The sequence below is a fragment of the Hermetia illucens genome, chromosome 3 (assembly GCF_905115235.1).
Source record: "Hermetia illucens chromosome 3, iHerIll2.2.curated.20191125, whole genome shotgun sequence".
Lineage (NCBI taxonomy): Eukaryota > Metazoa > Arthropoda > Insecta > Diptera > Stratiomyidae > Hermetia > Hermetia illucens.
In genome coordinates this window covers 95,096,909-95,111,190 of record NC_051851.1, presented here as the reverse complement: position 1 = coordinate 95,111,190, position 14,282 = coordinate 95,096,909, and the positions used below count along the sequence as shown (strand labels likewise).

General features: G+C 39.3%; 2 protein-coding genes across 3 annotated transcripts; both read left to right on the top strand.

The window, feature by feature from the left end:
• The first annotated feature begins 26 nt into the window (after positions 1–26).
• Positions 27–13,182, top strand: LOC119651590 (retinol dehydrogenase 12-like). Of its 2 annotated transcripts, XM_038055237.1 has the most exons (3): positions 184–371; positions 437–555; positions 12,251–13,182. In XM_038055237.1, exons 1-3 carry the CDS (start codon positions 313–315, stop codon positions 13,042–13,044), a joined length of 972 nt encoding a protein of 323 aa, XP_037911165.1. In that variant the 5' UTR covers positions 184–312; the 3' UTR covers positions 13,045–13,182. The 2 variants fall into 2 exon arrangements, 1 of the variants encoding a protein (XP_037911165.1); XR_005249470.1 differs by lacking the exons at positions 184–371; positions 437–555 and adding an exon at positions 27–164 and having other exon boundaries at positions 12,251–12,387.
• On the top strand, positions 13,113–13,871 carry LOC119652068. Its single transcript, XM_038056006.1, has one exon. The coding sequence runs from the start codon at positions 13,113–13,115 to the stop codon at positions 13,869–13,871; it is 759 nt and encodes a 252-aa protein (XP_037911934.1).
• The last annotated feature ends 411 nt before the right edge of the window (positions 13,872–14,282 follow it).

Below are 14,282 nucleotides of genomic sequence, written 5' to 3'. Positions count from 1 at the left end.
CCCAGCGTCCCTGCTTTGCGCTACATCAGCTTCTTGCCGTTGTGTCAATCCAATGGCTTCGTAAGATAGAAGGCTGTTTATCGCGTGCTCGGTACAGTACCCAACCACCAGAGCAATTATTTGAATAGAAAGAATCAACGTTTATTTGCATTCATCGCTGTAAGGTAAGCAGGAGATAATCGTAGTCAAATTATGCTGAGTTGACAATCAGTGACAACCGGCAATCTACATACGTATCAGTTGGAGAATCTGTTTCAAGTCATTCTCGTTCGTTTTGATAATTGCAAATTTCGCGAATAATCTAGTATCAAAATGTGGTACCGATTCGGGTTAACAGTTGTTGTGGCAGTGGCGGTTGCATTTTCTGTTCGGTACATACGGGAATAGTCAAAGACTTCGATCTTTATTGATTTCTTGATGTTATCCCAACTTGCAGGCAATATTTTTACGGAAGACGGTGCAAGTGCCGTGCCAGTCTTAAAGGGAGGGTGGTCATCATTACAGGTGCCACATCAGGCATAGGACTCGCTGTAGCGAAGGAGTTAGCTTCCAGAGGTATCTTTCATTACATCAAATTGGAAAAAAGTATCGCATTCCCCTAACAAAAAATTCTGGTTATCTTTATTGAACCGTTTGTTTTTTTTTTATAATTTTCAAATATGTTGTCAAGGTCATCGCCCTCAACTTCTTGTCGCATTTTCATAAACTCGATTTTAGAGAATCTTGTGTTCTTTGTTGTAAGCTAATATTAATCCACAGACACGGCTTACGTTAAATCCAGCATTGTGAGGTTTATCCGGAATCTGCTCTTGTGTAGCTTTTTTAATTTCATCATCGAGAGAAGCCGAGGGAAAACTCTTATTTGGTAGACCTATTCGCCTGCAAGATTCGTCATCTTCCTTGCCGATCTTTATCAAGTCTACCCCAACTATATCAAGTTTATCTGAGTGTAATTACGCGGTGTTTCTAGCGGTTAAATATTTGAAATAATATAACTTGTTTTTCCTATTCGCTAGTGTTGATTTTTATTTTGCAAATATCGATATTTTGGGAAGTGTTAACCTGAGTTAGCACTGGTGAAGGGAACAAGTGGTTCCCGAAATATCGGTATTTGTAAAATAAAAGTCAACACTAGCGAATAGGAAAAACAAGTTTTATTATTTCATATATCAAGTTGTCTTTGCTTTCGACGTTGTATTCGCTTTTGTCGTATTGGTGGGAATTTTCCGGATAACATGCTCCAGAGCTACTATATATTGAAGACACTAAGAGCGAGACTGTCTCCTTGCAGCAAATCCGAGTTTATAAACAAGTTATGTGTCAATTTTCCTGGTTTCGGTGGAATTTCCAAACCGAGCATTATTTGAATCCGAAATCTATCAAGATCTGTTGCATATTGGTGTTAAATTTTCAGCATTTCTCAAACACTAGTTTTACTGAGAACAGTTGGCGTTCATCAATGAAATTGTTGGAATAAGGCCTTATCAGAGTGAAATTATGCGGTGTTTCCAACGATTAATTAATTGAAGTAATAAAAACTTGTTGTTTCTTTTTCGTTGGTGTGGGTATTTATTTATTTATTCTTGCAAATACCGATATTTCGGATATTTGCAAGAATAAATACCCACACCAACGAAAAAGAAACAACAAGTTTTTATTACTTCAATAAGGCCTTAGTTTTTTTTCAATGATTTTGTATGATTTCGGCGCGAAGCATCACTTTAATACGTTTCATTACATCACCCTTTCAAATTGAGATATTATAGAATAATATCACAAACTCCAACTTTCATTACCTTTCATCGCCAACGTCACATATTATACTCGGCAGCAGATATTATTAGTTATTACTAGAATGATATTTGCCTTGCTGTTGTCAAGAATTAATTTTCCCAAATGACAGCAGAAGAGTAAAAGTTCCCGTATATTACAGAAAGGTATAAGGTATGCAAAGAACAGGGAATCAATAAATTTTATTGCTTATCATTTAGAAGAATATGAATTTTTCATTGTTTGCTCGGCACTGCAAAGAATTCCCATAGTAAATAGGTATTCACACAAACCCAAAATCTTTTTTCGAAGTCACGGTCTGCCTAGAGAAACACTAGCAAATTCACAAGCGATAGCCAGCATCGACGATCACAACGGCCTCTTGTACTAGAACCATAATAACACCATAAACACCTCAATCAGCAGTTGGCGTTTATTATCGTAGCGATAAAATCAATAATCGTTGGTGCAAAAATCCATATTGGATCACGGCCTTGAAGTGTGTTAGAGCACTTCATTCAAGACTGTAACGGTACACGACAGTGCACTGTAGGAGGCAATGTGGTCAGCATTGCGCTCGTCCGAGATTATTACCCTCATTCACAGCTGAGTCGACTGGTATCCGACGTCAATGAGATTAGTTATCTCTAGTATGATGAACACAAAAGTGAAACGCGTCTGCAATTGTCACATCGGAGATTATCTCCCATCTTATATAACGGGCATATAATGCTTTTGTGCCATATATTCTTCGAAGAGTTTGTGGTATTTAATACCACTTTTACAATGTCAATTGGGGGACGCCCTTCAATAGTTGTGGTCCCGCAGCGTTAGGAACTGGTAAGTTAGGCGTTGAAAAATACACTGGAGATGTGCCAAGGACTCCCTGGAGGAGGTGGCCAGAACATGGACTGCGGCGCGCGAATACAAGGCCGTCCATTTCATTCACGGTTACTGTCAACGTGGCGACATTAACCGCGAAACCAGCCATTTCTCTCCGCATTCCCCCGATCTCGGTAGTCTCGTGAGATACTTCCGGGATCGCGAGGCGAGCTTGCCCCTCATACATTTCATCAGGGAACTGCTGTTGGCACAGGTTAGTGCAGCCTGGGCGCCTTCCAGCAGTCTTTGAAGCCACAAGACTGCAGGAGCTTGGTACCAGCCTTGTCCCCATCCAGCTGCTTTATTTCCCATAGCAGCTACTGGGAGTGTGGCATTTTTTATATAAATATATAAAATACTCTCTGAACCCGGCAGACGTTGTTCTGCTCCCCCTTGCAAAAACTGCAGATTTTCTTCAAGTACTGGAAGAAGTGAACTAATCTAATGATACACTTGTCTTTGCACTTTGAATCTGGGTGTGAAATTATAATATATTACAATATTCGTCACTCCAAACGATACCATTTGCAAGCATGCATGTTATCTCCAAATACTTTGTAAAAGCTGTTTGGATTCTTGAGTAGTTCCAGCAATAGGAGTTACAAGCGGCTCTGGTGGCGCAGTCAGTGGGGGCAAATAGACCTTGCCAGTAGAAAACACATACCAAGCATTTCTTACAGAAATTTCAAATTTCGATAATTTAACCACCACAATATGTGTCGGGATAGCTACTCAGCTGTGCTCTAACCACTCGCACAAGACTATCGTACGGAAGGTCGCGATTCAAATCTCACCGGTGACATTGGAATTTTTCGTCGGATACCAGTCGGCTCAGCTGTGAATGAGTACCTGAGTCAAATCAGGGTAATAACCTCCGGCGAGCGCAATGCTGGTCACATTGCCTCCTAAAGGGTACTATAATCCTGTAGTGTGTCATATGGGATAGCCGGGATGTCTGGAGTTCCTTATTAAGGCAGGCCTAGACCGGATACCAGTTGTTGTGCCGTTGATGATGATGATGATGACGATGAAGAAACCTTTACATCCGAAACGCAAATTCCGCTATTCCGAAATGTGTTAGACGTTTCCTGCGCTTCGCATTCGGCCCTTTCCTCAGAGATTACTAACGCTGAGACTACGGTTGAGGCGTTTGTGTCTGCATTTGCTGTTGCTGCTATTGTTGGGTTTATTGTTGCTGCTGCTTCTGAAGCTGCTGTTGGGGCGCTGTAATTGTCTGCCGATCTTGTTGATGGTGGATGATAATTCATGTGTATTGTCTGCTTTTGCGGCTGATTCGATTCACCAGTGCGGAAGCTCGAACTTGATGCGTTTGTATTTCTGCCGATCATTCTGCGACTGCTCCGGTCCGTGTTGCATATTCAATATGAAGGATTCGTAAAGAATTGGTACCAACTGCAATTGTCTGGTACGACACTAAGGACGAGCTTTAGACAGTTGTTACTAATTAGAGTTTACCGGAAGATGTGCCGATTTCAATGGAGAATTGGCTCTTATTAATGTTGGCTGAGTTCGTTGCTCGCTATTATTTTGTTTTATAAGAAACAGAAGCAGTTTCCAATTGTCCGAGCCGACGGCAGGTTCTTACAGTTTTCTGGTTGCTGGTCAGATCGTGGTGTGTATTGCAAAATGGGCAGAGCGTGGTAGCTGCGGCCCGTTGTCTTCGGTCGATTGGCTCCTCCCGCAACTCACCGCTTTCCACAACCGTGAAGAGCCCCCGGTGTTCGTAGTCTTTTCCGGGTCTTAGCGCGTCGGGTTGACACGTTGTACGTGGCCTTTATTGTCGACGTGTCCGCCAGGCGCGTTCACTGATTGGTGCTGCCAGGAAGGTGAAGCGGTTTTCAAGCATCGCTCCGCCACAAGGAAATCTATATCATAACAGTCAGCTCCCATTTGTAAAAATAAGAGCAAAAGGTTTAGAAGCGCTAGTTCTAGTGGAATTGTTAAAAGGAACAGAGCGTGCAAATACAAAACTGTTGAAAAAGCTGAATAGTACAGTTTAATGAGAGGCAGCAATCGCCCCAAAAGCGAACCAATATTGAAAGAAAATATATATATGCAAGTGCTTACCAAATGGCACTTCAATGCTAAAATAGATAAATGTTTTTACAGAAAGCATAGCAAAGAAAGGTGGTTGCAGCCAACGTGGTTGAGTAAAAAAAGTTGATGTCTTCTTCTTCCAAAATAGGGAGAAGTAATAAATTTCATTGTTTTCGACGAATAAATTACCTACCTGTCGATTATAAGGGAAAGAAGGATATTTTTACAAGTTAGTTAATAGGCGAGAACAAAATGATGGACGAAATTCAATCAGAGAGCCATGGGGATCATCAGAACTTCTAAATGCATTATCAGAAATGTAGGTTAAAAAAAGTTCTGTAACTTTTGGAAAATCAAAAAAATGTCAGTCAGATATCACGCTTACCATAATTACAAATTGTTTCAGAATTTTCGAGAAATTTGAGTAGGATGACATCCGACGGTACTGTACTGTGTCCAGTTGTAGACGACGCTTTAATAGCAGATCAAGGAAGTTCAAATTCTTGGAAAAGTTCGCCAAATTACAAGAAGCCCCGAAAAGAAAATTTGTTAGACAAAAGACAGGAACAAGCCACACAGGCAACAATAATTACCCAGTACATACATGTGGTTGTGATTTTTAATTTCCTAAGGAGTTATTTTAGTGTTAAACACGTAAGACGGGGTGTCATTTTAAACATTTTATAAAAAAGAATCCTTAAGATGAAAATTTCATCGTTACAAAAAAGGAAGAAAAACTAAATGGCACCCACAGTGTCGAAAGATAAATCCAAAGAGATAGAAATCCAGCCTTTCCAAGTGAATTGTAATCAGTTCAATAAAAATATTTCTTTAGTTGGGATGTAAATCTATCGCACACTCCTGAATTTTGGGCATATATTTTGAATTTTGGCAGTTTGTCAAGCTGTTGAACATAGGGCTATCGACTTTTCCCGTGTTTCTCAGACTGCAAAAGTTTAATGTACTTGCCTAATTTTGGGTGCGCGCAGTGTTTAATAATATCATAAGTTCATTAGATTTTCTCTGTACTACACAGCGCATCAGAAAACCATTTTTTGTGAAACAGCCTTTATTATGATTTATATGCGAAATAGGCTTATAGAATTAAATAGAAAGTAGATATCAACCTAATATTATACACAATTACTGTTGAACATATAATTAATCAAAATATGCTAATAGAAAAAAATTTGAGAATTTTTTTATAGCTAGAATAGCCCCTTAAGCCGAAATCAGTGACTCTTCGGGGTTTTTAACTCATCTCGTCTTGACATCGTCTGGGTTAATAATAACATTTCTTCCATTGTCTCTATCTTCTTTCGTGTTTGGCTTGCATTCCTGTCTCAAACCATTCACTGTTTTTTGTGCGGCACCTACGTTACTCTTTTTTTTCATACAGTCGAAAGGGGGGTATAAAATTTTCTACTTTGGAATATGATCATGTAGTGTATCAAATCGAAGAGCTCGATTAGTATTTTTCGAAATTGATCTTGGCTCTGATATGGGATGAAATATCGGGAGTGAAGGCTCAAAATGTGCACCCCAAAACACAGGTCACGTTCTCAGAACCTATCTAAATTTGAGAAAAATCACAAAAATATACACAAAATCTAGGCCTCAATATCTGCTCAATTAAACTTGATAATGGCATATTATGTCCGAATAGCTGAGTGGTTTGAGCGCAAGGCTGTCGTACGGAAGGTCGCGGTTCAAATCTCACTGGTGGCAGTGGAATTTGTATCGTGATTTGACGTCGGATACCAGTCGACACAGCTGTGAATGAGTGCCTGAGTCAAATCAGGGTGATAATCTCGGGCGAGCGCAATGCTGACCACATTGCCTCCTGGTGTACCGTTACGGTCTTGAATGAAGTGCTCTAACACACTCCAAGGCCCTGATTCAATATGGATTGTTGCGCCAACGATTATTATTATTATTGTTAATGGCATATTACCATATTTTAGAAATTTACCCCAAAACCTCCCTAAGTTCATAGTAGAAGATCTTATACTGGCGTCAGGATAAGCGATATCATGCATAGAAAGTTCTTCACATAAGATAAACACAAGCTTCCTTTATTCCGAATTGTTTATATGGTTCCACAATTGCTCCACTGGCATGTATGTCTCCGCCGGGCGACGATGCTCTTCTGGAGCGATGTGTCGAGAGTTTTAGGCAGAACAACAATGAGAGTTCCAATCAACTTATTTGCAAAATCTCATCAAAGCACTTCAGTGCAACCTGTATCATCGTCGATATTGCAGCTTATGTCGCAGCCTGTGTTTTCAATAAAGGTTCTTTGTTTTACTAAACTTCATGCAAGGCATGAGAATCAGATGTGGACCAAGCGCCTAAGATAGGGCGCAATAAGCCGAGCGGAGCCGGGAGCTGAAAAACAGGCTAAAGAAAGCAGGATTCGCCCTAGACAGAAGCAAAAAGATACTTTAGACATCATGGATGATGGCAGCATCCTTTATGGACCTATCATCGATGTTTGAATGTAAGCTAACTCGACAAAACTCGCTTATGAAAGTTTTATTTCAAATTTTTTAGTGTTCAAAACTTCAAAGCAATTTTTCAACAACCCACGATTCTCAAGTCAGTGCCGCTCATAACTTCAAAATGACTGCACCGAGCCTTTTGAAATTTTGAACATTACACTACAGGCAACACTGGAGAGTTTTTTTTAATTTGTTAATGTTTTATATTTCACAATAATTAGCCGATTTCCTCCAAAAAAATCACGTTTTTTCACATCAAAAAGTGAAAAACTGAAATTCCAAAAAAACCTCCGAGCGTTACCTGGAGAAAGGGATCATCTAATGAACAAACTTTGATTTTTTTATTTCAGAAGATCCACCACCGAGTTATAAGGGGCAACGCAATTCTGCTTTTTTTCGGACACGCATCCGAATAATTGGTGAACTTGCCTTATTTTTTAATATTTCTTTATGAAAATTTTACACAATATCCTTCGAATGCCATCCTTTAATGTACCATTGATTTTAGTAGATTTTCATTGTCTTGAAAAAAATCCCAAATGTGTACGTTTTTTTGCACGAATTAACATGTGAATGTGAATTTATTATTAAATTGGGATTTAAACTATTGGATTCAGTAATGATTATGTCCATATCTATTCGGAATTTCATCCTGCGAAAGGCGATGCTTTTACTGACTTCCACGGAGAATTCAACAAACGCAACTTCCCTGTTTTTGATAACTTTACTACAGGGTGCGATAGCATAACTTTCTTTTTAAAAGTGCTCGCTATTCAGTTGGTTGATGTCGTAAGGTAGCGTTAATGGCCTCGTTCAAGAGACGGAACTACAAAGTTTTGTCCTGACAGAGTTCAGTCGCCACCATGCGGTCGATCGAGTGTGAGGTTCTTCTCGAAGTCATTTTTGGGGATACTATTGTTTCTTAGTGATGGAGTCCACTTTCATTTGTGTGGATTCGTCAACGCTGACACCAATCCTCGAAAATTAAATCAAAGGTGTTTGCGTTCACCTAAAATCACAGTGTGGTGTGCAAAGCTGGAATTATTGGTCCCTGTTTCGTTGAGGAAAAGGGAATCGCAATGGCGGTGAATTCGCACCGGCATGTGTTTTGCTTTTGAACTGGTCCGGTCCGCCGTTAAGTGCCTCTGTCCTGGACGAAACCGCAAGTCATATATTTTGCAGCTTGGGTGCTTGCCCAAGTTTGAGGGTTCCGTAGACCCCAACCGAGAAAGCATGTTACTTTCCAACTAGTTCGATCCGCCATTAAGTGAATGGCGGATTTAGGAATCCCTCAATTCTTAAACAAAACTTTCAATAATGTTTTTCCATTCGTACATAGCTAAAAATTTCAAATATTCCTTCATGTAATTTGAAACTCCGAGATGTACATATTGGAGTTATAATTACTACCTCATTCTTAACAAAAAAATATTGCCCATTACTATTTCCTGATGAATACAGAAATATGTATATACTTCGTACGCAAAAACAAACCTTAAACGCATTGAAAACGTAAATAGATATATATTTATTTCAAGTAGACACTATTGAATATTAATCAAGGAAAATATTTGAATTTTAAGGCTTGGCTACCACCAAAAGTCTAAGTTAACGGCTGCGAATAAAGCTAAGCGGTTAGGATGGCAAAAGCAAGTATCTGACGAACATATAGAGATCGATGATTTCAGCATCACCATCATCACATTTTAATAAAAACGAATACATTTGCTGTATATTCACAGATCTATTTCGGCGATTATAACACGTTTGATATTTTAGTAAAAATAGCAGAATCTGTGCGCCCTCGTCGAGGCGAGAAATTTCATCCTAATTGCGTTATCCATATCGTAAAATACTCCACGGGAGTACTGATTTGGGGTGCCATCAGTAGCAAGGACGCTTGGCGCCTTTTCGTTGTAATGTCAAAAACGTCATTTTGAAAACTGTGAGATCAAGCTCTACAGTGCGATTCGGACAACGCGTAACTTTTGTAAGCCTCGCAAAGCATTCGATACGATTCCGCTGAATCTTTCTTCATTGAAAGGCAGAAACTTAAAAATTGTCCCACATCGGTGCTGTCAGGAAATCATACTTTTTTATAAAAATACTAGCTTTGTCGTAGCACCTTGCCAAAAATATTTTATGTAAAAATCCCTGGCACAGGTCGAAGCAATTTAAAAAAAAAACAAGTCGGGATACCGGAACCTCGGCGCTTCAGGTATGAAAGGATTTGTCTGTTTCTTTTGTGAGTATAGTTGAGTGCAGAACTATCCCATTTGTACGCAACCCGTTATATATATGCATTTCGAATGTCAGACTACTCATTTTAGTGCAGTAAATTTACACGGTAAAGCCAACTTTGGAACTTGGAAATAACATGCTTCATATTATATTCTATATTACTACAAATTTTTATAATTCTAGGATAAACTTAAGGGGGGGGGGGGGTTTCTAGCCAATTCCTCCAAATATATAGCAATATACTATTTCTAACTTAATTTGAACAGATATGTGAAGAAGCAGCTTCATAATTTTTTTTCAGTTTTTTTTGGTTGGGTAGTTTCTGAGAACGGAATCATCACTTTCGACCCCTCCCACTCCCCACCCTTCTAAAAAAAAGTCAAAACTAAGACTGTACTAAACAATACCTTCCATTTGATACCCAACATAACCATATTTGGTGAAAAAATTTACACAAGTCTTTTGTATGTATGAGGACACCGCACTCTTAAACTCAACGAAGAGAAATGTAGGTTTCTGCATGTGTGAACGTTACCAGTTCCCACCGTCTATGGATTCTTATGCGGTCTTATAAACGTATGTTATAAAGAATTCAAGCTACGTTACAACCAATTATACGCTTTAAAAGTGAACATATCTATTCAAAAATATAAGAACTTCCATGAGTCGAATTCGGTGTCGTGTTGTTTCTGAAGGCTAACGCAAGGCGCGCTCTCTTGACCTGAGCGGCGGGTTCTGACACATTTCTGCGTGATTCCGGTCCAGGTTGAGGAGTATCACTTTTTAATATAATGAAGAAGAATACTTTCTACGAACAATTACATGCAGTTCAGGAGAGGCTTCTTAAAGGTGACATTGTAATCGTTATGGATAATCTGAATGGCAAGGTGGGCTCGATCATGTGATAGGAGAACACGGTATTGGCGACCGCAACCATAATGGCTGGAAGTTTGTGGATCTCTGCAGCAATGATGAGCAGCTACAGAGGTGAGAAGAACACTTCACCAAGGTTCTTAACCGTATCACATACGATGAAGTTCTTCCTCTTATGAATGAAATGAATAGCCACCTTATGCATAAAGCAGGCTAGTTTCCGCTCCGGATTGTCACCACAACAACACCATAGGAATCAATTTGGAAGAGTGCGCGGAGTTTGACTTGCTCTTCATCGTTTTCGAAAAAGCTTTCGATAGCGTGAACAAGGAGTATATTTGGCTTGCTTTCCGCAGGAGTGTTATTCCGAAGAAACTAAAGCTATTATCATAGCGACATATGATGGCGCAAAATGTCACGTGCTGCACAGTCTGCCAGGTTGCATCTTGTCATCGATGTTATTTCGTGTTGTTATCGGTTGCGTTCTTCCTGCTATTTTACCCGGAGGGCGTGGAGGATTTCAATGGACAATGACATCTGATGAGATCTGTTTGATCATCACCCGGTGAAAGTGATGGACCAAATGACTCTGGATTTGAAAAGAGAGGTAAGTAGAGAACAGAAACATCAACAGTCTCTCGGATCATCGCACTCTCCCTATCTGCGTTAATGGACAGGTTATCGAAGGCGTCGATCAATTTGTATATCTACGAAATTTGGTTTCTGCCGATAGTAGCACCGAACTGCATGTCCCACGCATTAAAAGCGCTAAATCCGCTTTCGCTGCCTTGTCTAAAATCTGGAGTTATCTCAACATCAAGATCAAGTTGAGACCGTCCTGTTCTAGTGCTCTTTCTATGTTAGTATATGGGAATAATACATGGAAAGCGACCACCACTATCACTCGAAGGCTTTAAGCCCTCGTGAATACCTGTCTGCGAGGTATTATAAAAATACGCTGACTTTATATTATTACAAACGAAGAACTCGATTGGCGCACAGACCTGGCAGCAGTACGCGATGTGATCGGAAGGCAATGGATAGATGACACATTAATGAGGGGCGACAATTGCATTGCCGGCTATGCCATGCAGTGAACTCCACTTATCCAAGATAGACGATGGGTGGCTCGCCCCAAGAACACTCGATGCAAAACTGTAGAGAAGGAGCGCAAGCGTTTATGCGTGGTTGATGCACTATTCCCCACCAAGGGGTGAATGACAACCATATAATCATTCTAGAGGCCAGATTCGGTTTGAGAATGATGGAAGTACAAGCCCAAAAGTTTCTATTCCATAATAGATATGCACTACAACTCTGCCTGATCTTCTAAGTCGGCATATCCTTTGCTATATGGAATGACCTAAAACATACTGCCACAAACCGGCAATGATGGCATGGTTGAAATCTTTATGGACTTGTGCAAAATTTTACCAATGATATGAGCCAAGCAGTTAATTACAAAGATCCAAGCACTATTTTCAATATTCTAAGACGAAATAACTAAATTGTTGTAGATTTCATATCCGTTTGCTACTTGAGGTAAATGTTTTGTAAACCCGTGCTTTGATCGCTTGATTTAATTGCTATTACCTGAAGCAACTAACTAGCATTTTTTAAGGCTATATGATAGGCCAATATTTCATTAATAGTCGAGTGATGATCGATGGAATATTATTAGTATTACAAGTGATAGTTTAGTCCTACTAGATACTGCGAGCAGTGTAACCGCAGGAAGTCAATCCTAGCTAATTGCTGCTTTATAGACACGTGATAATAATATTTGTTAAGAGAAGTTGCCCGGCGTTCTAAAAGAACTATTGTGCCCCTTTAAAGACACATAGGAAAAGCACTTCTGAAATCATTTTATGAGTTGGTTTATATCATGCTTTCTTCCTAGCTCATACGATATTTTTTTCTTTCAGGTGCCAATCTCATACTAACCGGGCGTAACCTCTGCAAACTATCTAAGGTCGAAAAACACTTAAAAAAAGAAATTCCAGAGGGAAATATTGAAGCACAGCTCCTGGATTTGACTAGCTTCAGAAGCATATCAACATTTGTCGAACAAATTTCCAAATCCAACCAACCTGTACATGCTCTGATTAATAACGCCGGAGTCTTTTACGCTAACCCAGAAAATACTGCTGACGGTTTCGATGTGACTTTTCAGACGAACTATCTCGGGGTGTTTCTTCTAACGCTCTTATTGCTTCCAGTGTTAAAGAAAGACAATGTAGCTAGAATTGTAAATCTTTCATCAGCTGCACATAATTTCGTTCACACTTACCCTAAACTAGAATATCACAAAGTATTTGACGACTGTCCGGAAAATCGCTTCCAAGCATACGGGTATAGTAAATTTTGCCTAGTGTTGTTCTCCGTAAAGCTCTCGAAATTACTATACAATACAAACGTTTCTGTGCACTGTGTGGACCCAGGGAACGTAGAAACGAATATCTTCCATAATTTCCCACCATTGGCAGATCCGTGGCGGTTCTATTTACAGAAGCCTTTTCGTGTATTTGTTATTAAAAGACCGCTAGAAGCAGCACAAAGTGTACTGCATGCCCTCTTAGCACCGAAACCAGGATTTTATATAAAAGGTTTAGAGCAAACTGAAGAATATAATCCAGATGTGCAGGATCTAGTTTATGCTGAACAATTATGGATCGAAAGTCGAAAGGCATGCGCGGCCCATCTATCTTCAACGAAGTAGCACAGCGAGAATGGACTTGTTCGAAAAATGGTCTACGTAAAGAACTAATCGATTTCACATTTAATTCAATGACGAAGGCCACGGAAATATCGAAATGTCTTGTGAATATCTCAGACGTTAAAAATCTCGAAGACCGTGAGACAAACTACCTTAACAACGAAGGGGAATTCTGGATACAACTGGGAACTGCAGTCACCCCCACCGATTATTACACTGAGATATTTCTGCAACAAATGTTCACTGGAGAAAGGAGTCGGTGCTATATTCAAACGAAATCGGGTGTGCAGATAGAGTTCACTGTAAAAATGTTAAAAATCGAATTCATTAATTATTTATATAAACTAACAGTCGCTGAGGTATATCAGTTGGCTTTACAATACAAACAAAATGGCGTAACCATGTTCAAAAAATATCCAAAATTCGCACAAGAATATTTCTGTCGAGCTGCGAAATGTTTGATCTCATATCAACCGTTTGATGTTCTAACGGAGTCGAGCGAACACGTCAATCCACGTGATTTGCAAAGCCTATTTGCAAATCTTCAAACAAATATTGCAGCTTGTTTGGTTAAAGAGGGTCGTTACGAGGACGTTCTTCACGTGACCGAATTCGTTGAGCAGAACAACGAGCAAGTTTCGGACAAAGCCATTTATCGACGGGCATTGGCCCTATGCAACTTGAACAAATACGAAGAAGCAAAGGAATTGATAGAAAAATCGAACTATGCAGAGAATAAAGAATTTTGTGGTTTATACGATAGAATTAAAAATGAATGGAGAAGAAGTGATGAGAGATATACTAATATGGTTAAGAAAATGTTTGGTTGAGTGCTCGTAGCCACCAAAGTTTGATGCAATGCTAATACTTTTTGTTAATTTTCAATCTTTCATTTATTTTGTATTAATTAAAATTAATAAAACAAGTAAAACGCAGCCGATTTTTTAAATTTTTTTAGAATATCCTTAAAATTGACTTTCTGGAGAGCTTCAAATATGTTTCACTGTTTATGATGTTCACTGAAAAGTATTTAAGTTTAGGGTGGATCCGCCTTTGACTTTAACTACAATCTGAATTCTCTATGGAGTGGATTCAATTAATAAAGTAAGTAATGTAATTCGTCCCTCAAACCGTTTTCTAAAGTAGAGAAGGGTGTTGATTTGTTCTCTGGTTTGTGATCATTGCACTATACGCCAGAGGTGTGAACTCCGAATTCGTCAAAAACTTTCTTATCTTTTAAG

What these genes read in the sequence shown, in the direction of transcription:
- LOC119652068 (XM_038056006.1), top strand. Translation starts at nt 13,113, where the DNA reads ATGACGAAGGCCACGGAAATATCGAAATGTCTTGTGAATATCTCAGAC.
- LOC119651590 (XM_038055237.1), top strand. Translation starts at nt 313, where the DNA reads ATGTGGTACCGATTCGGGTTAACAGTTGTTGTGGCAGTGGCGGTTGCA. An exon ending in GCGGTTGCATTTTCTGTTCG is followed by an intron (nt 372 to 436) that starts GTACATACGGGA and finishes CCCAACTTGCAG; the next exon opens with GCAATATTTTTACGGAAGAC. An exon ending in GAAGGAGTTAGCTTCCAGAG is followed by an intron (nt 556 to 12,250) that starts GTATCTTTCATT and finishes TTTTTCTTTCAG; the next exon opens with GTGCCAATCTCATACTAACC.